This window comes from Phasianus colchicus, chromosome 9, assembly GCF_987193195.1.
Source record: "Phasianus colchicus chromosome 9, bPhaCol1.hap1.1, whole genome shotgun sequence".
Classification (NCBI taxonomy): domain Eukaryota; kingdom Metazoa; phylum Chordata; class Aves; order Galliformes; family Phasianidae; genus Phasianus; species Phasianus colchicus.
Window position 1 is genome coordinate 5,478,511 of NC_143444.1, and position 25,900 is coordinate 5,504,410.

At 43.7% G+C, this 25,900-nt stretch overlaps 1 protein-coding gene across 1 annotated transcript in view; it reads left to right on the forward strand.

The window, feature by feature from the left end:
- The window catches only part of NIBAN1 (niban apoptosis regulator 1), a 62,048-nt gene that overhangs the window by 3,234 nt on the left and 32,914 nt on the right, over positions 1–25,900 (forward strand). The window contains exons 2-5 of the mRNA XM_031595512.2: positions 20,962–21,092; positions 22,504–22,635; positions 23,309–23,423; positions 24,763–24,930. Coding sequence (XP_031451372.2) covers positions 20,962–21,092; positions 22,504–22,635; positions 23,309–23,423; positions 24,763–24,930 — 546 coding nt within the window. The remainder of the gene's footprint in view (positions 1–20,961; positions 21,093–22,503; positions 22,636–23,308; positions 23,424–24,762; positions 24,931–25,900) is intronic.

Genomic DNA, 25,900 nt, shown 5'->3' on the forward strand with positions numbered 1-25,900 from the left:
CCGTATATTTAATTTTCTGCTTTAAGCTGTTGTGTAGGGCCTTCTGGTTTTAATTTGGTGGACGGCTGCAAGTCCAATGGAGTTTTGTTAAAGTCTGGCTGTGCTTACTGCCTTTTCTCTCAGCCTGTTACAAGTTACGTCTCTCTGTGTTTTGGAAATCCTCTCTCTTGTTTCCACAGGTTAGCATAGCTGCATGGAGTGGGCATAATTACTGCTTTCATAGAAAGGAAGGGAAATGGGTGGGAAATTCATACTGCATTGTGGATATTAGTTTTGTTCTTCATTGTATGCGTCTTGCTGAGTTTATAAGTTCTTGAAGGTCTTAAGAAATGAAGTTTTGAAGAAAAATCTGTTTGCTTTTATCTGCTTTCTGAGAAGCTTTACTCCCCTGGGAGGCTGTTGCTGTTGGAGCCAGTGGCAGATTTTCATCCCCTAGTTTTATAAACTGGAGCTTGTGTTGGAAAGTAGGGCTTGCTTCTCTTTGCTTCCTGCACTCTTTAATTCACGGGGGCAAGATGCTTGATCTTAGCTTTGACTGAATGCAAGAAAAGAGCATCGGGGGGAAAGTGAATTTGCCACCCAGCATTTACTGGTGTAAATTGAACAGCATTTACTGAGCTCGGTAACTTTCAGATTTCAGTGCTGAGACACCAAGGCAGGAGATGACTTTTCTGTTCAGTTTCTACTGCTTACATAGTCCTATTAATTAATTTCCAGTGCCACTGCCAGGTTTTTATAAGTTGGCACATAGAACAAATAAGAGAATTTCCCTCGTCAGAGAAGGAGCTAAGAGGTTGTGCTTGAATTTGTCGGTAAAAAGATTGTGATCACTGCCTTTTCACATCTGTAAATGGTCTGAGGTTTTCATAAATGGAGAAATCTCAGTTACCCATTTCATGGTACAGCTCCTGCCTCTGCCAAAGCAAATGGGAAGCTGGGTTCAGTTCCTTCCCCATTTAGCACAAACTCTCTTCCACCAAAGCAAACCACTTTGCTTGTAGAATTAACCCAGTGCTACATCGTGCTTGGTACAGCTGGGTTTGATAACTGGGAAAGAAGAACTTGGTAGGAAAGGTCTTTTTGTGGTACTGTGGGTGAAAGTAAAGCTCAGAATGGAAAGGAAGACTTGTGCTTTTCTACTGCCCATGTAGAAGAAGCTGCGTACAGTGCTGGATTAAGCACAGGATATCAACAAGAAGAGCTATATAATAGGGAAGGTAAGAAATGTGCTCACATTGGCCCCCAAATTGTAACTGGGGGAGGGGGACACATAGTGTGTGTGTGGAGTTTGCTGCTCTTTTGTACTTGATGCTTTCTGAAATCATGAAGATTTCAGGATTTTGGAAGATTTTAATTAGTACAGCATGGCCACAAATTAGAAGGCACTCTTTGCCTTTGATGGAAATTTTATAGATATTAAAAGGAGAACAAGAAGGCTCTCAGATAGTCCTTCAGATGATTAAAGCTGCTTTGTTGTTGATGCCTTTGGGCAGTAAAGCTTAAGAAACAGCGTCTGGAGTGGGAAGGATGATATTCATAGTATCACAATCACATATTCTGTGATATTCGTAGGCAGTGTGCTCATGGCTGCTTTTAAAGTACTATAGCACTTCTTTCTCCAGCTCTTGCCTTTGCATGTAATAAACACACAGCCTTTTTCTCACTTTATGAACAATATAAAATGGCTTCAGGCTTTTGAACGGGCATGCAAGTATTCTAGTTGCTTCTGTACTGAAGGGACAGTGATGAAACATGAGGCTGGCCCTTAGATGAAAGCAAGATTAAAGCTTGTTGAAATGGTGCAAATGTGTATGGAGGAAGGATTAGCATGTCTGGCTTTTCTAAAGCTTTATCGTGTATTTTTCTTTTATCAGTCTGACTCACTAAGAAACCTCGATGATTCTATTTTGATGCTTACCTTGTTACTCATAACCTAAGATTTTGGTGAATTCATTTCTCCAGGTATTTAATTAACATTTTAATTTTTGAAATCTGGAGCATCTAATCTTTGTGCTTCCGTGGTATTTGTTGCTACTTGAGACTCCATCAATTGCTCCCCAGTTCAAAACATAGTGATGAAGCTCTACGCAGTTGGCCACTCTTACTGTTCATTTACTGGGTCTTGTTTTTAAAACCAGGTAAACCACCTCCTCAGGTGCTTTCCTGCTGGGTGCAGCAAGGGCCCATGGTGCTGTCCCAGCCTGACTGGGATGGCTGGCTGATGTTTGTGGGTGTGTGGTGATGCTCAGGGATCTCTGAGGGTGCCATGCCAGCCCTTTGCTGGGCAGCTCGGCTGTAACCCTCAGTGGAGCAGGACAGCCTCCTATGCACAAGCAAAAGGCACAGAGAAATGAAGGCTTGGGATAAGGGAATGCCAGAATGAGGAGCAATCTGTGCCAGTTCCTGGTGCAGGGTCAGCCTTACAGAGCTGATGTCTGCAGCACGAGATGGGGATGCTAAGTGCTTTCTCAGCCAGCCTTAGGAAGAGCTGGCAGCAACTTCTTTATATTATAAAAACATCTGGGATTTCCCATTGAGTTTTATGTTCCCAATTGAAGGCATCGGCAGGTTTTGCTGAGCTCAAACGGCTGCTCCATGCATGCATAGTGTTGCTAAACACCCTACTTGCTGCTGGGGATGGCTCACTCACAGAAAACCATACTAGAGCTGCTTGCTGGTTTAAACTATGTGTGCATTGGATTCCAGCTGAAAAACTTGGCTCCTGCACAGTATCTGGAAATGTGCTGCTGCCAAAGGGTGTTTCCCTATGCTTTGGAGACACTTGGCATTGTTTCTCTGAGTTTTCAAAAATGCCACCACCAGCCCAGCGCTCAGCATACAGCTAATGAGTAATGCTCGTCTTCAACCTCTCTTTTGTTGTCCTATGGGCTAATTTTTAAAGCTTCATGTGATACTTTGCATCATCTGCACCAAATCACAGCTGCTGTCACTGACCATGAAGGCGTTCAAGAAACATTTTGATGTTGTACAGGGGAACGTGGTTTAGTGGGAGGTACTGGTGGTAGGTGGATGGTTGGACTGGGTGATCTTGGGTGGCTTTTCCATCCTTGCTGATTCTATGATTTTCATGTATTTTCTTGAGGTTACAGTAGAGGGAAAACAAGCTTTTGTCGTTTCTAGGCAAAAATTTAATGGCAGGGTGTGCGCAAATGAGAAAAACAAAAGGCTTAGGAGCACTTTAGAAAGTAATATCACTGTCTGTAATTTATTCTGCCAGACACTTTCCACTGTTTTCAATTGCAAATGAGGCTTTGCCAGTCTTCAGTCGGAAGTTTCCATGCAGAGTGTCTGCTTCTGATTGCATATTTGAGAGAACTTCAGCTAAAATGGATAAGCTTGTCCACGCTTACAGGGAAAAGCAGTGCCACACAATGAACATGGCTTTCTGCAGTTCACTGTGTTGGGAGAAAAGATCCACAGATCTGAGGTCCTTGCTGCTGGTGCCTGAGGGAGAGCAGGATGCAAAGCAGTTTCTTGCTATTTTTTTTTTTTCCACCGGCTTCATTCAGTAGAAAGTCCCAGATTTGGTGTTGGTTCTTTTTTTTTTCTTTTATCCCTTCTGAGATTTCCTGCAGCCAAGCTGCTAATTGCACTGCAGACATCCATCAGCTGCTCTTCCCACCAAGCCTATCTGTTAGGTGGTGGCATTGCATTTCACATACGAGGACCTGCGGCTGTTCATTTTGGGCAGGCAGCCTGACAAACCCAGTGCTCTGTTTTTCAGGGATTTGTCCACTTTAAATCTTCCCCCAGGTTTCCAGTGGGCTCCCTCTGTTCCCAGTTGTGACGCCTCTTTAAATCACAGCAAGAAAGCAGAAGGAACCACCTGGAAGCTTCTGCCACGAGTGCCATGTGCTTTGTCCAGCTTCACATTTCACCAAAGAGACAAGATCTGGTTCCCAAGGGTGGCTCCTGCCTGCCTGAAGTAAAAATCAAGTCTGGCTATTTCCAACTCTGCACAAACTTAAAGAGCTCCACAATGAATGGGGCAGGTACCATACAGGTCTGATTATGATATGATGTTATTTTCAGACGCAGTCAGATTTTTAGATGCAGAGAAGAAAAGCATCTCCACTGCTTCTTGTGCTCTGTCAGTCTTCTCCTAGGAAGCAGGCTCTGATGTGCAGAGTGTCAGCTGTTGTTCAGCACAGCTGGAAGGAGATATTCAGATGTTGTGGTGTGTAATGTGTCACCCAACTGTCAGGTGGTTCAACTTGATGGTGGTTTTTATGGTGCTTTTGGAGAAGAAGTCAGGTTGCAGTTGGTCTGCAGTTGGTTGCAGTCTTCTGTATGGCTAACACGATTTTTGCTCAGGAACCTGATTTGTTCCTGAAAGGCCTTTCATCCTTTGTGCAAAGGGAGGTAGAAGTATTGTAAATAGATGTATGTATATGCATGCACAACTTAATGATGCACTTCAGAATGTTTCAAGTAGACATAGAAGGGGACAGACTGAACAAACGACACATTGGAGACATGAGTTCTTGGTTTTCATTTGCTTTAAAACACAATTGAGGTTCTGTAGTTATTTACTTGCTGTTTTTACCATCCTTGATAACTTGCAGTGGGCTTTCCAGGTATGACCAAGAAGCAGGGAATCAAGGTTCCTTTATCCTTCTTTCAGCTGTAGCATGAAGAGTGCCAGAGGCAAAGAGCTCTGGTGTTGGAGTAGTGAAAACTGAAGTCCTGATGCTGTGCAGCTGCAGTGGAATGCATGAGGGAGCAGGACTAAACGTTTCTGGATGGATTTTAGGAAAAATTTCTTCTCAGAAAGTGTGGTTGGCCATTGGCACAGGCTGCCCAGCGAGATGTGGGGTCACTGTCCCTGGAAGTGTTCAGAGCTGTGGAGATGTGATACGTGGTTAGTGGGCATGGTGGGGTTGGACTTGAAGATCTTAGTGATCTTTCCTACCTTAATGGTTCTATTATTCAAGTCAAGTAAGCAAGGTGAGGCCACTGTAGTGCAACAGCGTGGGCTGTCCACCCTCTGTTGTGTGGGAGTGCATCCAGCAGAGCAGATGGCCCAGGGTGGGCACCCAGGCTGCCACGTTTCCTTGCTGTAAAATGAGCAGGCTCTGTTTGAGGAGTAGTGTTTTTCATTACTCCTCAGCATTTTTCTTTAGGAGTTGGCCAGCTTTCCCAGGCCAGAAGTGGAGATCATTTACCAGAGTCATTGGGCTGAAGATATTTTTCCGTGGTGCTGCAGCACACAGAGGTGCAGAGAGCCTTGTTTGCAGAACGCAAAATGACCAAGTCACAAAATAGTGCCAGAGTGCACTGTTGCACTGCTCTGTTTGTAATAGAGAAGGAAAGACTTAGAAGACTATCCCATTTCCTACAGTGATACTGAAAAATTCATTCCAAAACCAAAACTGAAAGCAGCAAATGTCAGCAAGCCTGGGGAAGGCACGTTCATCTCCCATGCAGGTTGGAGATAGCAGATGAGTTGTGTGTGGTGATACAGTAGTGAAAACAAAACTGGGGATCCTTAGAAAAGCCTATCTGCAGAAGTAGCACAACTGCTGGATTGCCTGCGGGGAGTTGTGTTTTATGCAATCCAAAAATAAGGCAGTCCTTGGCATTTCATAGATCAGAGCTTCAATATATGGTGCGAATGTGCACCAGAATTAGTGGTGGGTGCCCTCCTTGTACAGATTCCTGCACAGTGCATAGGAGCCTTGCTAGGCTGGAGCCACTGGTTGTTCCAGCTTGGTTTGGGATCTTTTTTGGTAAACCTTTCTTGCTAAACTGTCAGGAATCCTACAAAGAACCTTGTGTGTGCTGCACAGGAGGATTTAATCCAGGGGAATTCAACACATGAATCCAAGTATGCTTTCTGTGAAGGATACACATATGTCTGTCTGAATATCACACACAATAAATGTTCTGTTTACCTCAGAAATAAAAAATGTTCTGTCCAAAGCAAGCTGGCAGTCTGAGATAACCTCCTTGTCCATTCACTCAGCTTGTGGCATAAATCAGACACTGCAATTTGGAAAGAGCTCTGGAGCATTCTGGTGAAAGGCCATAGGATAGGCATCGCTCCCAGTTTCCGTGAGCTTCACTGGCACTTGACCTACATGCAGAAGGTATTTACATCCTGTGCCAAAGTCTCCATTCAGCCTTCACAGTATATTTAGTAGAAGAAATTGATCTCTAGGAAATTCAACAACTTTTTCGGCCGTAGAATCAAATCAGTGCTAAATAGAAGATGATGCTAATAGCTGCTTCCGTCAGCCTCTTCATCAAAACCAGGCTGATGCAGTATGGAAGAATGTTCGTGTGGGATTTAATGCAGTTTGGCATCTAGAAATCAAGGCATCTTGAAAGCCTGAATCTTAATTTAACTTCACTTGTAGGTGCATAATGCCTGTTAGGAATTAAGGTCATTAGGGTATCTCAAGTCAAAATCCCTGTCACACCCAACCATTAAAATTGTTCACGCATAATGAATTATTTTTGTTGAAAAGGCATTTATTTTAGGGAGTGAGGTCCTTTTTGATATCATATTAAAAGCTCAAAGTAATGTTTTAAATTGAAAGTGCCTTCAAATAGAGTAGGGAAGGAAATGCAAAGCCATTTCAGATGTCTGAGTTCCTGCTGTGCGTTCAGCCCAAATGCATAAACACTCCCAGCACTTCAGTCTGTTACATGGGCCACACTGCATTTTTTGGCCAGTGATAGGATTTGGCTTTCATTTCTCTCATTCCTTCTGAGCTAAGTATTTGAATTATATGGTGTGTGTTTTCCTTATGGAATGGCTGCAGCATGCACGCTTGGTTTTGTGGTAGCTGCTGTGCCGCTGGGTGGAATGACCACGGGCATTTCACTAGAGCAGTTCCTTTGTAAATTTGATTGTCCTCGTTACTGACTTCCTTTAGAAGATATGACGACAAGGAAGAACACATGTAGCTCATGGCTCCATCCCATGCCTCAATTCCTTCCTCCTGCATTTGAGCTGGAGATGCTGAGAGCAGGCGCACCCAGCAGGCTCGTAACCAAGGTCCTGTTTGCTTGCTTGAGGTATGAAGAAAAATGAGCTGCTTTAGAGGACTTCTATCTGCAGAGGTTGGGCACTGTGGGCTGGAATGGTCTGTGACAGTCCCTTGGCAGCTGGAGTAAAGCAGCCAAGTGAGAACAGCACTGGGCCTGCCTGGAAGAAGGAGCTGGGTGCACAGTGAATGAAAGAGGAAGGCGCCCATCTGAATCAGCCACCGACTTCCCCAGCACCTGCAAAAACACAAAGCTGCTCAGCACATCCCCTACCAAACAGGGATGGCTCAGCCTGGCACCGTGCCACGATACAGGGCTGTTACCAACACAGAAATTCACAACACAATATGTTGGTAAGAGCGTAAAACACTGTGTGGTAATTCGGAGCAAGAGCTTGTGGTTTGGCAGTTATTCATCTTGCTGCATGGCTTTTCCTTAGCGTGCCTGAAATTTGTAGGCAGCAGGAAGTGTGGTCAACTGCAAAGCTGCTGCACTCTTTGGGTAAGGCTTGGCATCAGCAGGTGTCAGTTCTGTGAACTGAAATCAGGCATGCCCCAGAGGGACACTTCATGTCAGGGTGAGCACAGCCTGGGCTTCGTTATCATCTGCTTAAGAGCCACTTTTTAATTCAGACCCAGTCCCTCCAATAGCTGAGGTGTCTGCAGTCCTGCTGCTGGAGGGTGCGTGCAATTTTCAGAGGGATGTGACCGACTGTAAACTGACTGCTGAATTTGAAGATGCCGTACCAAAGGCCAGGTTGAGTTTCTGCGATCGTTAAATGCAGTAGTGCTGTCTGAATCACTGCCAGGGTCGTGAGGGTGCGCAGTCTTGGGAGGATGTGAAATCCCTCTGTCAGATGGGCCCCATCTCTCTATTCATTACTTCAACTTCTTTTGGATGATGGGAAAGGAGACATCTGTAAAAAGTAATAAGTCCTCTTTCCTTCCAGAATAAGACTATGAGTTTTCCAGCTGTTGGCTAAGACAGGTTTTCCTGTTGAAATAGCTTTTGTCTGATGTAAGTCTAAAACAATATGGTTATGGTAACTGAAAATATGTCTTTGTCAGTTCTGTCCTCTCTTAGTTTTAGTTGTAAATCCAAGTATTCGTTGCTGCTTCTCGGAGCAGCTGTTTGACTTTTAAAACCTCACAGAGTCCTCCAGTAAAGTACATGCTATTGATAAAATGCAGTATTGCTTATGTTCTTTTGGTTATAGTGTTTTCTTTACCATATTGCTTGCCTAATATTCTTTGATCTTCATAGTGGATTCTCATGGTTTCAGAACATGCCCTTGCTTTCCTTCAGAAGTCCTGTCATCTCAAATAATGCAAAACCAGCCCATAATGTTGATTCATGTGGTTCTTGCTTGCAACCACAATAATATGGACTGTGCCGTGTATTTGTCAGCCGACGCCATTCCATATTCATAAAACATGCCTTGAGATCTCTTTTTAGATCTCTGGAGTTTAAAGATTAGCTTATTAGGCATCTCTCTAATGTGTAATTATTCTGGGCTGAATAAGACGTTTGCCAGAAGACATGCAATTTATATTCAGTAGACAAGCAAATAAGAATGTATGTTTAAAAAATGAGCTTTCCAGAGCAGTTTTGCAAAAAATGACAGTTCTAATGCACTTAAAAGACTTTTATTTAAATAACTTTAGGAAAAAAAGGCACAACACAAAACCAAGTGCTGGCTAGCGAAGCAGTTCTACTTTTTATCTTAAATGTTTTTTTTCAATTTTGAGATACAGCATTTTGTTGGTTAGAGGAGCCCTAGGAAATGAGGAGTGTCTCAGAAAAGGTGTGCTAGGCTATCTGCTCAGTCTTGGTTCCAGGGTTGGATTATCTGCTCCAGGTGTATTCCTGTTGCTCTGCGCTAATCATCTTCGAATGAGACAGGCTTTGATGCGTGCATTTCCTACAGAAGGTTCTTCTGAAATAGGATAAGCAGATATTCTTAACAGATCCATGCAAAAATTTGAAACGTTGGAACATCATAAGGGCTGGTAAGCACTGGCACAGGCTCCCCAGGGAGGTGGTTGAGTCACCATCCCTGAATGTGTTTAAAAACCGTTTGGATGTGGTGCTCAGGGACAGGATTTAGCGGAGGGTTGTTAGAATTCGGGTGATACGGGTGGGTTGTGGTTGGACTTGATGGTCTTTGAGGTCTTTTCCAACCTGAGCAATTCTGTTATTCTGTGATCCTATCATTGGGCTTTTAATTATTTGGCTTGGATCCAGAGGTAGTCAACACACAGGAGATCATTGGCATCCAGCAGTTCCAGACACAAGGAGTTGTGTCACACTGATGGCACTCAAGTAATTTCCCAACAAATCACTGAATCTTCATCACCACATATATTATCATTTTAGTGACAGAGGTACTTCTAAAAGTGAAAGAATCACGATGAAAGGACTTGATAGTAATTCAAAAGAGTTTGTAAGGAACCTTGCATCTCCTAGACTGTAGTTAGCAGTTGTTAGCTCAAGCTCACGTTTTGAGAGAGGGACATGCATGCAAAACTGGAAACCTTTATGCTAGATCTGAGGCCTGAGTTTTGTTGTGCTAACCTCTGAATTTCTGAGATGTGCAAGAAAGTTGTAACTCACTGTAAAGCCAAACTTTTGGAGCCAAAAGATTCTACCTGAGACCACATGGTGCACATTTTTCTCTCCTGGTTGCCATGCTTGTGCACTGTAAATATGAAAAACTTATGAATCATAGTGGTGTTTTTTTTATGAAAAACTTTCCCAAAATTCCCGACCTGTTACTCTCATTCAGTGTTCCTTTTCACTGTTCTGCTTTTTGGTTAACCAAGAGCTGGCTCATTTGTATAAATTTGCTGGCTTTATGCAAAACTGATGGTGAAACTCTTGGTGAAGCACTTGCTCAGCAGTGCTTGAAAGGGTGAATAGCAAAGAAGTGACGTCCCAGTGTACAAAGTTTTGTTACTGCATGACTGGTCAGAAGAGATGATTGCACAGCAGAGAAATGAAGAGGCCTTTTGGAGTAATGATAGGGGGATGGAGAGTTTCCAAAGTATGTAGATGCAGAAATGTGTGGGAGTGTTTTGAAGTCATGCTGGATCCTATTAGGTAGGAGATGCGATACAGCATCATCAGCCCAAATGAAAATGGAAAATGGATTGATGTGGTTTTCCCTTTATTTGTATCTCAAGAGTCATAGGATCACTAAAGTTGGAAAAGATCTCTAAGATCATCTAGCCCAACTGTCCAACTATCACTAATGTTGGCCACTAAACCATGTTCCTCAGTACCACATGTGCACATTTCTTGGGCACCTCCAGGGATGGTGACTCAAGCACCTCCCTGGGCAGCCTGTGCCAGTGCCTGATGACTCTTTGGAGAATAAGTTTTTCCAAGAATGACTTGGTTTGGAAGGGACTTCAAGGATTATCAGTGTCCAAGACCCTGCTGCAGGTAGGACTGCCAATTAGGCTGATTAGGTACTAGATCAGGTTGCCCAGGGCCCCATGCAACCAGGTTGTAAATACCTCCAGGGATGGGGCATTCACAGCCTCTGGGCAGCCTGTTCCAGCACTTCACCACTCTCAGTAAAAAACTTACATCTAATCTAAATCTCCCATCCCTTAGTTTAAAGCCTTCCCACCTTCCTACGACCATCTACCTGTGTAAAAAGTTGATTTCCTTCCTGTTTATAATCTCTCTTTAAATATTGGAAGGCCATAATGAAGTCTCCCCGCAGCCTTCTCATCTCCAAATTGAACAAGCCCAGCTCCAGTTTGTCTTCACAGGAGAGGTGCTCCAGCCCTCTGATCATCTTCATGGCCCTCCACTGGACCCTCTACAAAAGCTCCACATCTTTCCTATGCTGGGGACCCCATGCATGGATGCAGTACTCCAGATGGGGCCTCACAAGGGCAGAATAGAGGAGGACAGTCACCTCCCTCGCCCTGCTGGCCACCCCTCTTTCATGCAGCCAAGGGTACCATTGGCCTTCTGGGCTGCTGGTGCTCATTGCTAGTTCATATTAAGTTTTTCATCTTCTGGGACCCCTATGTCGTTCCCAGCAGAGTTATTCTCAAGTTCTTCTTCTCCCAGTCTGTGTACGTCTGAGATTACCTCAATCCAAGTGCAAAACCTTGCACTTTGCTTTGCTGAGCCTCATTAGGTTACCCAGGGAAAGAGGCAGAAGATGCAGCCTGATTTTAAACTGCCATCAGAGAACTCGAACCTGACTTGAAATGTGGTTGTAGTCAGTAAATGCCAGCAGCTGTTGGAGGAGTTCAGGTTTAGATGAAAATCAAAATAAGTTCTACTCTGTTGGAGGCTGTTTGTGGATACTGGGCACTGACAGGGGCTCATGGCCAGTTTTTACAGAGTGGCCCTACAGGGGCTGGAGAAAAAAACTGGACATTCTCACAGGCTCTCCTCTTTGTTTTGCAGTAACCTAACTGAAGAGTTTGGGGAAAGATAGGGTGAAAAAAGTGCTGTATAATTTTGAAGTGTAAAAGTATATCCACATAACCGTAGTTGTTTGTAATGACCCCAGATCTGCTCTTTGTTTTGAAGACTTGCACCAGCGTAAACATTCTGTGACCCTGTTGCTATCAAAGGTGCCTTCAGTATCTTTGTCCCCAGCTGTGGGTCTGTAAATGAGCCTCCCTGCCTGGCTGCCTCCCAGGTAAAATGAGCTGTGACCGTGCACTTGCAATGCAGTTCAGTAGACAGGAGCTAAATATGTTCAGGGTAGCATTGCAAGTGATTACTTCTGCGTTCAGAAAATGAAAATTTAATCTGATGTATGTAAACTTTCCAGATAAAACTCTTATCACACAAAAGCTATTTTTTTTTAGTTTTTATCAGCTCTTGCACATGGCATTCTTAGGGCTGGTTTTTTGTTTTTGTTTTTGAGTCCTTTATGTAAAACCTTTTACAAAACACAGAAAGGCTGATGTGGAGAAACAGAACCATATTCTTCTGCAAGAGGAGAAGTACCCATGTGGATTGTAGCCCACGTAGGGTTGATACAGGAGAGCTTTACAGAGTCCCATGATGGAAGGGCTACGCCTTACAAAACCAGAGCTGTACCATTGATCAGACAAAAGCAAGAGCACCGAAGGCAGTCTGTTAATGCACTGATTGAGGCATCACCGTCAAAGATTGCCGTAGATAAGAAACCAGGCCATTTGAACACATTCTTGTCACACAGCCTCACCTGAAGATGCTGAATGTGTAGATACATGCATTGCCACAGGCTGTGGTGTCATGCAAACAAGTGCTTTTGGTTTGGCTGTTCAAGGAGGTTGTGCTGAACCCCAAGGGGTGCAGGCTTACTGTGAATTCACAGGAGTGCTCTCACCTGCCAAATAAATCCTTGGGAATGATTTTCCTCTGTTTAATAATAACTTGCCCAGCTGTTTTTCCAAGCCTGGAAGCTCATGTGGTCCTACTGTACAAACACAGTGCTGGAAGAAGGTGGTTTTGATTTGTTTTTTTCCTTTCAAGACATGTTGTGTTGTCACAAGCCCTTCTGAGTGTAGGAGATAAATGGAGAGGAAATGAGGCAATTTAAAAAAAGAAAAAAAAAAAAAAAAGGAAGGAGCATTGAAATTATGAGGCGGATGAACCGAGCAGACGAGGAGACTCAAACACAGTTCAGTGAGAGATACAATAGCTGACTGTCACTTCTTCCTGGGAAATCTTCTCAGAAGTTGTACAAACAAACAGCAGCTCTCAGCACATTGTCTTCTCAGGGATGCTTTCATGAACACTAAAGAAGCTGAAATGTGTCCGGGCGAGAGAAGAATAATGTCTGACACTTGGCAAACTGTCAAGTGGCCGGACTGTAACCCATCTGAGCTTTCTTCCACCCTATAGAAGTGGGGGTTTAGTGAAGGAAAGAAGGCAACGTGGAGACTCCATCTGGGAGCTGCCTGCCTGCCATGCCGTCCCATCGCAGCACGCAGCCCCGTGTCCGGCTGGGAGCTGCAGGCAGACACTCAGTGGGGCTCCAGCATTTCTCTCAGCTATGGCTAAAAATAGGATTCTGAGAAAGAAAATAAATACTTCTCAACAGTTTGCTGGGACAAAGAGTAATTAGGTCTCAAAACTCGGAGTGGCTGTGAGATAAAGGTGTTGCTCTATATTTGTCCTCTGTTATTTTTACATCGAATTCTTCCCAAAGATGGTTCTTTTTGCTTTGCTTTTGTTTGCTTGTTTGGTTGGTTGTTTTTTTTTTTGTTGTTGTTGTTGTTGAATTCTCTGCTTTGGAAATACTGGGCTCTTGATTATGGTCTTGCTCAATTTTGTGTGAGAGCAGAAAGGGAAAAGAAGGCCAGCAGCAGGTCTTCCCATGCTCAGAAGGCTCAGGGCCACCTCCTGCCCTCTATTTGCTGTTCTCTCTTTTCTTTTCACATCTTTTTGTCTTCCTGTGTCAGCTTCTGCCAGTGGATTGTCCCTGGACTGTTTAGCAGGGGCTGCTGGAGCAGCTGTACTGGCTTTGTGAGGGAAGGGAAAGCTTTCTTTGCTCTACTTCAGCCAATTCTGTTCCCTTTGCACTCAATTCAGGGATGCACCTAACCGAGCTGAGCCTGGAGCAGCACAGCTGTGCCACGAGTAAGGTGTGAGTAAAGAAAACCAGAAGCACTCGTTCACACAATGCGTTTTTAAACATTAAGAGATTCATTCCTGGTCTCCTGTGTTCGGCTGAGCATCAGCACACCTTCCCCTCCTGTGAACCAGACAGTGGTATTTCTAAACTAACGTGGACTGTAAAGCTTGCTGGGAGGCCTTTGTGCATTGCAGAGCTGCAATTTCCCTCTTCTCCCATCTGTAACACTCCAGGAAGGACTGTTGCAGACGTGGTTTGGTGAGCAGATCCGTGCAATGGTTACAAACTTTTGTATTAGACTGCCAGCACTGGCTGCTGCTCTCTTACAGCAGTGGGAAGGAGACTTTTGTGCAGAATTAAAGATTCAGTGAATTGATGTGCTTTTGCTGGAGGATATTGTCTTCCTCAGAGAAGCAGAGAAGGGTTGCTTTGTAAAAGGGGAGGACTTCTATTGCATGGAAGGTGCTCTAGAGAATACTTGGAAGTTTTTCTTTCAGATCATGAATACAGTATCTTTCATAGCATCATTTTTTTTTTTTTTTTTAATCAATTTCTTTCTAAGGATTTATCAACTCTATTTAAGGGCTTTACTTTTCTGAACAGGAGAATGGGCTATCAGCAAGGAGGACTGGTATGGTTTCCCTTAGCTGAGGCACAGATTCGTCAGACATTGGGAAATATCTCTTGGAAATGCCATAACTGAGAAGCATTTATTTGTATGCTGATTCATTTTCTGGCAGAAAACCATTGAGCCACACTAGTCAATGTTCTGCAGCATTGGGTGTGCATGTGGATATATGATGTGATGAAAATATCTTTTGCAGCACGTCTTCTGGGATCCTGAAGCTTCACCTCATGCTGCAGTGCTGAACCACGTTTCTGTCTTGTAGGCTGTGCCAGCCATGAACAATTCCTGCAGCTGCATCTTTACTGGCATCACTGTCAGTGGTGTCATATATATTTTCAGTTTGTTCTTTTTAGTAAAGATAGAAGGCCTGTACATTGGTTCTTGGTTTCCACGAGAAGTTGTCTTTTTGTGATAGTCCGTGTTGTCAGCTGGTGGGGATGACCACTTCTGTCTCTGTTGCTGGGTGAGATGCACGTCTGTTACGTTTCCCCTCTCAGCTTAATAAAGTCTGTAGCATGGCTGTAAGTGTGGTTTTGACTCAAAGTGACTTCCTGTGAAGCTCTACCAGAGATCCAGTTTTAAAAACACCTGGTTACTGAGAAAGCAACGTGTCAAAAGACAGCAAGAAGAGGATGCTCAAGTGGCTGCAACAGAAGGACTCCTGCAACTCCTGAGTTGGAGATGGGAACACTGGGCTGCGGTGCTGCAGAAGCCATCCAAACATAAATGCCTGTACTTTGAGGCCAGTGTTTAATTTAGGTCAGAGATGAATTCTGAAATGTTTTTTACATTTTTTTTTTTTTTGCACACAGAATAAGCTGAGACATTGTCCTTTGCAGTTTGTGATGTTTGCTCATTTTCAGCATGTGTGGAAGTTAAGGAAAATAAAACATCTTGCAGCTCTGTGAGGAGAATAGCGAGAGGGGAACTATTGTTACCTAACTGCTATTGAAGAAATATTTAGTGATTTGAGGGTGATTATTTCTGTTGTCTGAACCTCCACCACGAGCATCTTTACTTTATCTGGTGGATGGCTGGGCAGTGAAGTAACTGCAATTCCTGTCACCCGGAGGGAGGGAAAGGGATCACATCATCCTGATTTAAAGGGTGATGCAGTGCTGGCTTGTGTTTTCAGAAAGCTGTTTAAATGTCATGGTACTTGTACCAGAATGTTTCCTAGGGACGTGCAATGGACTGCTGAGGTCTGGACTGGAGAAAGCTGCTCAAGACATGATTGATGTCCTCTTAAGGGTTAAGCCTGTGGCTCATACAGGTTAAAAAATACTTTAGACCAAAAAAAAAAACCACCACAGAAAAAAGGCTTTGAAACCACCGACCTTCACCAGATTAGTTTAGTACAAAGCGTAATTGAAGTTCTTGTGGCCCCCAGGATCTAATTTGGGTTCATTCGTTTTGTTAAGCGCCCTGCTGGTGCTGCGAAATAAGCCTATAAATACAGGACCATCAGACCTCATGCGTGTTGAATTTGACCACGTGTTGGTTTTTTTTAGGTGGAGCATCGCTGCTTCTAACCCTACTCCCAGCAAAGGATAGATTTCAGCAGCCTCAGTGATAAGCTGCTCTGACACAGCGTTAATCAAATCTTGGCTCGTTTCTGCCAGATTACCCACAGGCCTTGGCCTTTATGTAACTCATGATAATTATGTTTTTCTTAAATCTGACAGAAGTGCAAAGGCACTTTGTGAAATGTTATTTCTGCCCTAAAGAGTGACTCGGTGCTAGGGTGCTGCACAGCTCTCGCAGGTCAGGAGTCCTGGAGGAGCCAATATCCTTTGTCCCATGTGTCTCACCACAATAGCCTCTTGCTTTACTACTGAAGATTGATGCTCAAATCAACTTCCCTGGGCACTTCTACCTTACAGCTGCTTCCCTCGTAGGAAATGCACTTATAACATGCAGTGGAGAGACTCACATGCTTTTTGGGAGAGGGAGACATGTGACATGGAAACAATATGATGGTAATGAAAGTAACACCTGTGACTGCTCCAGAGATGGGCTGTTAGTATAATGGTGGTTTTACCTGTAGATCAAAGGTGTGATAATCCTGTCCATGAATTTCCTGAGGATAACTTCCTTCATCTTGGTCTGGGAGGGAGGAATGGAGCGTGTCTGTAGGAATGAGCCTCTGGGCAGGACGTAAGATGTGATCTGTGTGTAAGCAGGGTTACTGCTCTGTAACTTGCTCTGTATTTTTTAATAATGAGATGGTATTTAGGAAGATCAGAATCACAGTTAAATCACAGGCTACGCATGCCATTAGCTGAACAAAACCTTTTTGTAAAGCCCACCAGGGCTGAGTCGCTTGGCCCTGTCTCTGAAGTACGAGATACTCATGAAGTTGCATGAGAAGACTCTTACAGGTGTATAAGCCTATTGAAATCTCTGTGCAACTCAGTATAAAATCCTGCTTTACATTACAGGGCACTCAGTTAAAAGCCAAGTACTCAAGTAAAATTGTAGAAAGGGAGAGCTGTGAGGCTGAATTTTTTGTTATTTTTGGCTCCTCCTTTGCTGTGGATCAGATCCGTGCATGCTTGCACACTTTTTGCTTAGCCTGCCCAGAGAGAGGAGCTCAGGTTTTGGTGGAGCACAGCTTCCACACCCATAACCTCAATGGATAGAGTGGCAAAGAAAACTGTTTTTTAAATAACACCATGTTGACTTTCACATCTTCCTATAGAAAACATGGGCTAAGCACGCAAGGAGTTGAGGACAAGATGATGATCTGATGTATTATTACATCCTATGACTTAAGTTTTGGATGGCTAAGTGGAATGTTACCCTTGCAATTCAGCATTCCAGATGGGTCACTTGGGGAGAGGTGTGCACACAGGTTTGCTTGCAGCACTGTGAGTTTTTAATGAGAGTAGTCTCCATCAGTATAAAACAAGACTGAGAGTAAATAATGGCCTTCTGTATTTTACTGGGTGCAAGCAGCTCATTCAGCATGTCTGCAATGGGGAGATGAGTGGCTCCACTGGGCAGCTTCTTGTTTTGGCTGCACAAGTGCAAGCAACAGAGAGGTGGTTCACCCAAAGAAGAACTCAGGATTTGTGTCTGCCATCTCATTTCTTCATAACAGGTATTAAGGCATCATGAACAATCAGAATACTGCTTCTGTAAATAAAGACCAACCAAGCTATGCTTTCAGCAGCAGAGAATCGTGTGTTGCCTCCCCTTACATGCAGGATGAAGCACAGGAGCATTTGCTTACTGCAGTTTCGTGGTGTTGCTATGAGTGCTATACAAGAAGGACCATAGAAAAGAGGGAATCACTGGTAATGCCCACCGCATTACTGTGTGTCCCTGAGTGCTGGAAGGTGATAGGAACTGTTTGAGTGTTTGCTGATCACTTCCATGGATTTTCTATTTCCCAGATGTATTTAATAGGTGATGGTGAACATGGTATTGCAGGGCCACAGAAACAGAGGCTGTTTCTCCCTCTTCACAGCAAGCATCCAGCACATTTCAGAGCTGCCAAGACTGAAATCCAGCTTTGCCAAGTGACGGGGCTCAAGTAAAGCATCACAAGCTTTAGACATTATCTCAGTCGAAGGTTGCGTTTATCTTGGATTTGAGATGGAATTGTCCCATGAGGTGAAGTCTGAAGTTCTTTTCTTACCTCATTTCACTGCTATCCTGGAGGGCTAGAAGACTGTATGTTGGTTGTTTTTTTTTTTATTATTATTATTATTTGCATATGTGTATATATATGTTTAGCAGTAATTGTAAAGCTTTCTTCTGAACTGTCTGAGTATTGTTAGGTTACACAGTGGGCAGAGTGTACAGCCAGGGTTGCACTCTGGGCTGGTGAGCGTGGGTACATCCCACTGATCTCTGGGCTGGGTACATCCCACTATCTCTGGATATTTCCTCCTGGCAGCCTTGCTCCAGGGCTCATGAAGAAGCACAAGGACAATGTCCCCATTCACAGCCCCATCCAAAATACCCTTTGTTCCCTGGTCTCAGCACTTCACACTTGCTTGAAGTGCTGGCATTCACCACGTATAATGCTTATTGTTTCTCCTAGGTTTTATTTTGGCTAGGGTTTGCTTTGATGCAGAGAATAAGCTGAGGCTTTTTGCAGTTCGTGTCCCTGGGGACACTAAGTATAGATTCCAGAGGGCTCCAGTGCTTTAAGAAGATAAATCCCTCCACCCTCCAAAAAGATGCAGATCACTGGTGGTGGTGGTATTTTTTAGAGCCCCGTTTACACACTGCTGAGTGTGAGTGGTTGTGCTGTGAGGAGGAGAGGTGCTGGGCAGCGATGGCAAATCCTTCCCTCTGCCCCTCCTTGACTGTAAGTGGCTCGATGTGGTGAGCAGCTCCTGTAGACCCATGGACAGGGTCTTGTTTCCAGCAGGGCAGCTGGCAGGTCCTTCTTGTGACTGAGTGCAGTGACATTCATTTTGCCCTTAGAACACACGTCGTAACTTGGGCTAAACTTTTGGGATCAGGTACATGCAGGGTTCTGTAAAACAGGAGATGCAGCATGAAGCATTAGGAAAGCTTATTTTATATTCCCAGTCCTCAGCAAAGAGCAAACATCTGCATGTGCAGAACCTTGGACAAAAATCCTTCTACCTCCATCACTCCTCTATTTCTCCTGGTTGTAATTTCGGTTGCATGCAGGCTTCTGCTGGAGATGGTTATATTTCATGCAGCCCTTCTGCTACCACAGTTACACAGGCTGGAGCTGCGCTGTTGCCAGACCAACCAAGAGGGAAAGCTGGCTTTGCTTCATATAAACAGCTCTGACTGAGAGAGCCATACTAAATTTGGAAAAGAATTAGGGGAACTCATTTTTGAGCTGCTCTGGAGTATTCTATCTCGAGTAGCCCCATGTTATCATTTCATGGGAAGTTTCTATTACTCATTGCTGTTCCCATCATGTTTATTTTCTGATAGTGTATTTTTATCTTCTGCAAACCAAAATCTTTAAGAGATCCATCAGCAAACAATGCCCCAGAGCTCTGCTGCTCCCAGTGCTGCAGCCTCAGGTCCTCCTGCAGTTCATGTGGCATTCACAGCCCCATAAAAAAAAAAAACCTTTCCTCCTCATTGCAAAATTAGCGCCAGGGCTGGAACAAACAGCACGAAACATTTGCTCTTTGATTTGTTACATATTTTGCATTGTGAATGGCATAATTCCCTTCTTTTGGGCCGTGATATTTGAAGCTGATCTAAGAAATATTTATGCTGAAGAATCGCCCTTCTGAGCCAGTTTAGCCTAACTGAAGGACTTTGCCAAAACTACAGGTATTTCCTTTGATTGTTGGCTGTTATTCTAGCACCAGAACTTTTTCCTTGTCCCATTTCCTCTACAGGTTTTTACTGCAGGATGCAGGCAGCAGCCGCTTGCAGAGGCAAGTGAGGTCCAGCATCCTCAGCCCATAGTGGCTGCTACAAGACAGGGGAATGAAATCCCTGTGGTGGCAAGCAGGGACAGCCCTGCCAGAGGCCTGAGCAGAAAACTCCACTGGGGGCTGTGGCCAGCAGCATCCTTCTGCTAGCTGTGTCTGTGCAATTCCAGAAGAAAAAGCTTTGACCTCATTTGGAGAAGCTGGTGCCTCTGCCTGGAGCAATCTAATCTACAGGCAGGGATTCTGTGCTTTGGCAACACCAATGTCCTGCTATTATCCTGTAATCAGTAGAAATCTGATCTCTTGAAACTGGAGGATTGGTGGATTGGAGGTGGCTGGGCCCATCCCACAGGTCAGTCTGTGGGGTGGAACAGGGTCAGGGTATGGCTTCGGGTTGATGTGAAGGCAGCAACCTGCAGATGCCCATCTCTGAGCTGCTGTGCTGGTGTCCCTGGAACGCACTGTGCTGTCAGTATTGTCACCAAGCTGAGATGCAGCTGTCTGACTTGCCAGGAGACTTTTATTTTTGAGTGTGAATGGAGACACTTCTGCTCTTCCAGAAATCTCGGTCATTGTCCAGGTTCTGTTTTTTGTTGCTGCTCACTCTTGGGTTTGCATACGAACACACGGCTTTAACTTCTTGCTTTGTTTCCCTGTTTGTAAAGCATTATTGTTTCTTTTCTAGGGTTAATGTGTTAATTACTTGTAAATTGCTGTAAGATTCCCAGAAATGAGACCCTCGATGTGGTTATTGCTGTTATTGCTACTGATGAGATCTCGATCATAGCAAGACAATACAAGATGAGCGTTTCACACAGCAGGGCTAAGTGTCTGTTTACAATAAAACAAAGAAGGGACTTCTGTGCCCAAGCCTAGAAAACATCATTTACAAGAGTTTTGAGTCAGCTTTAAAATCTGATTATGTGATAAAATTGGCTAGCATGTCTAAACACTATCCAGTATGTAAACATTACCCACTATCACTTGTGATTATGTTTCTCTGAGAAGTTTGTCAGCTCGCAGGCAATCACTGCTCCATGGCAGTATGTCTGTGGGAGCAGCAGTGAGTGTCTGTTTTTTAAAGCAATGTACTTGGGATGTGTTTTGCCCGTTTCTGTCACTTCTGGAATGAGCAAAATCCGTACTTGTGGTATCACAGATACAGCTGAATGCATCCATGAGGGTTCCCTGACCTGCTAGGCAGCAAATGGCCATGGGTGCAGTTGGGCAATATTTTGGGTTGGTGGTAGAAACTGCTTTGGTTCTGCATTACAGCTTCTGAACTAGTAATAATAGAGCTAGTCATTAAATATAACTAATCTTTATTTCCCCTTCAGGAAAAACAGAGGCTATCATCAAAAACTTCAGCCCACACTACAAACGCCAATATGCTGTGGCTTTCTGCAAGCACGTGCAGGATGAGCTGGAGCAGCACCGCAATTCCCAGTCCCAGTTCCTGAAAACCAGGGTAGGAGGACACATAAGCCTGGCCCCAGCATGAAGCTGCCTACAGCTTTGCTCTCCTTCATGAAATAATTCATGTGAAAACTATTTAAATAAGCCATTTAGTAGTTGTAATATATGAAAAACATGAACTGGAAGTATATCAGCTACCAGCTGGACTTGGTTTTCTTGTTTTTTTCTTGAATGCCCTTAAGTAAAGTTGATAGGCAATACAGATACTCAGAGCTTCTAAAAATCAAGCCTGAAACGCTTACAAAGTTTCTTAGATGTTTCCATATATAAAACCACAGAGTTTTAATGCTTTAACATAATGAAAATTATTTGGGGAGGGACTTTTTATAAGGACATGTCCGTTACAGGATGAAGGGAAATGGCTTTAACTGGAATAAGGTACATTTAGACTAGATGTTAGGAAGAAATTCTTTACTGTGAGGATGGTGAGACCCTGGAACAGGTTGCCCAGTGGTTGTGGAAGCCCTTTCCCTGAAGTCATTCAGGGCCAGGCTGGATGGGGCTGTGAGCAACCTGGTGGGAGGTGTCTCTATAGGCAGGGGTCTGAAACTAGAAGATCTTAAAGGTCTCTTGCAATCCAAGCCATTCTATGATTCTGTGATGATTCTATGAAAATACAAGTCTAATTTTTTGACTGTGTTAAAAATCATGGATTTCTGATGCTCTTGAATTGCAGAAAAAAGCAGTGAGGTTGGGTGCAGAAGGTGGCGTAATAGGAAAGCAACATCTTTCAAAAAAATGGATGCCAGTTATAAGATCACGTGCAAAAGTGTTACAGAGAAGTGTGAAATAATCCACCGTTTCATAATAACTCTTTGCTGCACCAACGAAATATTTTTTTGTACATAGCAGAAAGTAAGAGGTAATGAACTGTAAGTAATCTTATTTATATTCACTGTATCAACTGAAAGATCACAGAATCACAGGACCATAGGGGTTGGAAGGGACCTCTGGAGATTATCAAGTCCAACCCCCCTGATAAAGGAGGCTCCTTACAGTAGGTTGCACAGGAAAGCATCCAGATGGGTTTTGAATACCTCCTGGGAAGGAGACTCCACCAGCTCTCTGGGCAGCCTGTTCCAGTCACCTTCATGGTAAAGAAGTTCTTTCTCATGTTCTTGTGGGACTTCCTGTGTTCCAGATTGTGCCCATTTTCCCTTCTGAATGTCTCTGCTTCAGAAATCTGGAAGTGGTGTCAAAAGGCAGAGCTTCTCTGCTGCCTCTTCACTGTGAGATGCAAGAATTTGGTTACTTCTGTGGGATCTGTCTGATTCAAATGGATGTGTATGGCTCCCAGTTGTGTTTGAAGGCTCAAAAACCCTCATAGCAATCTTACAGAAATGTAGAAATAAAATTTCAGAATGATCCAGAGTCATTTCAAATCTAGAAATTTTTCTTTGTAGCCCAAGTCAGAAGCTGAGACTGTCTTATATGAAACAGAGCTGTTGCATTTTGCCGAGGATGTCAAGAAGTGGAAGGACAGATATGTTGTTATCAAAAATGACTACACTGTGGATTGCTTTGAGACCAAAGAGGTAAATGTTTCTTCCTGTTATGTTCTTCAACACTCCCCAGGAGACTGAGATCTGAGGAGTTTGTTGCTGTAAGTGCCTTTCTTCTAGCAATAGATGAAATGTCCCAGAAAGGCTGCTCCAGCCTTGCAGCCTTGGCTGGAAACTTCACAGGGATGCCTGAGGGTCTGTTGAAGTACCTTTTATTGGCCACAGACATTTGCAAAACATAGCAAATCACTTAGACAGCACTTTGAACCTCTGCATATCACAGAACACTTCTTTTTTGTATGTGATTATAGTACATCACCAGGTTTCTACTGTTGGGTTTTAAATAGAAATTTTTCTGTTGCTTCAGTCAGGCTATAGTGATGACTTCTGTTTGGCAGCTGCTGTGGTCAAACGGGTCCTGGCTGACAAATCAAACAAATGTAGCTTAGCAGAAAATCCCATCCTTTTCTCCTCCCTTCTGTCCCTGGTTCTTCACTGGGGTTGATGAGCTTTGAAAGGTCTTTTCTAAATACATTTTTTACTTAAAAATGTTTTAGACTTGACACGTCCAGTGAGTATATCTAAAATTCAGCCTGACGAAAACATTTTCATTTGAGGAATGTGGGCATTAGCTTTGTAAATGAGTAGTTTATACTTTCTCTCTCCTTAAATCTCAATTTTGACTCCCTCTGTCATGATTTTCCAGGCCTACCAGAAAGGACTCAGCCCTAAACATCATATTGTTCCTGCGGGAGGCAAAGTACTGACTTTAGAAGAAGATTACAATTTGCTATCTGATAAACATTTTCCAGATCCTGTTGGTAAGCCTTGGTAAAAGTTAAACTGCCAAACCTCAGGCTCTTTTCCTTACAGAAGCCACATCTGGGCAGACTTCGAGGTTAGGCTTTAAAGTGAGCTCGCAGAAGAACCAAACAGTCAAAACTTAATCCCAGAGTAGACATACACAAAAGATGCCATGAACTAAAATGTTCAGAGAAGTTCTGGCTCTTTATTTTTCCGGTATCCCTACACAAACCCTTTGGAAGCTGTGCAGAAGTGGGGCAGGAACTACACCACTATTGTTCCCAGCTTTGTTAGTATTTCTGATTTATTTTGTTTCCATTTTTGGATACCAGCTGCCTGTGTTGATTCACAGCTGATCGTGCATCCCACAGAGACGACAGGAAGGTTGCTGTTGCTGGATTTGTTGTTTCTGCAACAGGAGTTGCAGGGTTTCTCCCTGCCCCCCTCCCCAGTCCCTGGAGACCTCAAAAGTTCAGGGGCTTAATCTCTACATGGTGTAGAGTCGAATTTGAAAAAGGATAAGAGCAATGAGAAGATATCTTTTTTTGTGGGGGGCTTTTCTGTGTGCTTTTTGAAGTTTTGTCTCATATTACTTAAAAGTTACGACTCCTGGGAAGCATCCCTGATTTCCCCTTTCCCAAAACAGTACTGCTGGTGTAGGATGGTCAGAAGCTGGCATGGGGCAGCAGGGCTTGGAAGTGTCCTCTGTGTCACCTCAGCTCCAGAGTTGAGGATGAGCAACGTGGAGCATCCAAGGGCTGCTTCAGGCTTCCCATGGCTCACCCTCTGCAAAGATTGGCTCAGTTACTCTTTTACAGCCTTTCTGCCCTTTTGTGCGATGCAGAAGACTCACCAAGATGAACCTCTTTTGTGTCTGGATGCACAGCACTGAGAAAAGATTGATGTTGTGCAGGTTCCCCTGTACGCAGTGATTCAGGTCAGGCTGCAGCTACAGATCATCGTCATAGAATCATCAGTCAGAGGGGACCTTTAAAGGTCCATACTTTGTGATTTCTTTACTTCACCACTTGCTTGAAGTGACAGTCCATAAGAGCAGTTCTGTATGAAAACCTTGGGCAAAGGGAAATCACTGCTGTTCCTTCATGATTTAATGCAGCTTGTTTCCACGTGGAAGACCATATATATGCCCCTTTATGGTCTCTTATGTGGAAGAGACCAGAGTTGTCCACTAATTTACTCATTTGCCATGGAAATGAGTTACAATCCATTAGAATATTTATATTACATTGCCAAAAGTATGTGATTTACATCTGCCTTGAGTACAAAACAAGAGGCCATAGAAGAGAAAAAAATCCAATCCCTCCAAGATTTTAACTTGGGATGTGTTCTTTGTAGGGTTGAGTGAGAAGGAGACTGCTCAAGCCTTTGTTCAGCTACCAAGGGAGTTCCCAGTGTACCTGTGGCAGCCGTTTGCCCGACACAGCTACTATTGCTTCCAGGAGCCAGAAGCCCAAAGGCAGTTCAGCGCAGTGCTGAGTGACTGCGTGCGACACTCCAACTATGGTGAGTGCAAAAAAGGAATTCTTCCTGCTCCTTATTTACCCTGGGAGAGATTTAAGTAGTTGTTATAGCAAAAAAAAAAAAAAAAAAAAAAACACAAAAAAACTGTGAAAATGATGTATGAAAGATGTTCAGTTTTCAGTGCCTTGAGAAATGAATTAACATACACTTTTTCTAGCTTTGCCAGGAGCTGAGTTAGGTTGGGTTTGAGCTGCACTGCAGGAAACTCAAATAGAAGACATGGGAATTGCTTTGAAAGCGACATTCCCCTCTCTGTCAGTTCATGCAAAACCAGTATCTTGGTGCAAAATCATAGGAGATGCATACTGAACATGGCATGTTAAATTCTTGCCTGTGTTTGCAAGCTTGACAAGCGTAGCACAGATCTCCTATCCATGTCTGTAAAATGATGAGAGAATGTGGACTCTCAGTGCATTTTGTGATGTCTTTTACATACACCATCACTGATCAAACGCTTTCTGGTTTTGTTGGGTGCTGAGATGACAGTTCAGGCCCTCAGCCATGGCAGAGCCTTGTAAGAGAGCTGTGAGTTGTGTGTGAGGCATGGTGTACATTGCTTTGCACAAGGGTATGTTCTAAATCTCACTTTCTGAGTACATTGGGCTAGAAGTTTTCTAGGCATTGTCTGAAGAAGACAACTTGTGACTTGCTAGGATTATTAAAGTAACGTTGTTCCTGTTGAACTGGAAGAGCATTTGTGAGTTGGAACCTTCAAAAAAAGAAATATTTTTCTGTTTTTCAGATGATTGGTTTAATGTGATTTTCTTCTTTTTTCATTGAGCCAACCTATTGGCATCCAGGCTCTTGTATGCCTGTACTATTGGTTTCAAGTCCCATCTGCTCCTGCTGCCTTTGGTTGCAGATAAAAACACAGGAATGTCTCCAACAATTTCATCTATGTAGGCCTGAAAGCTCATGCTTGTAGATAAAAGAATTGAGAGTACAGTGTGTG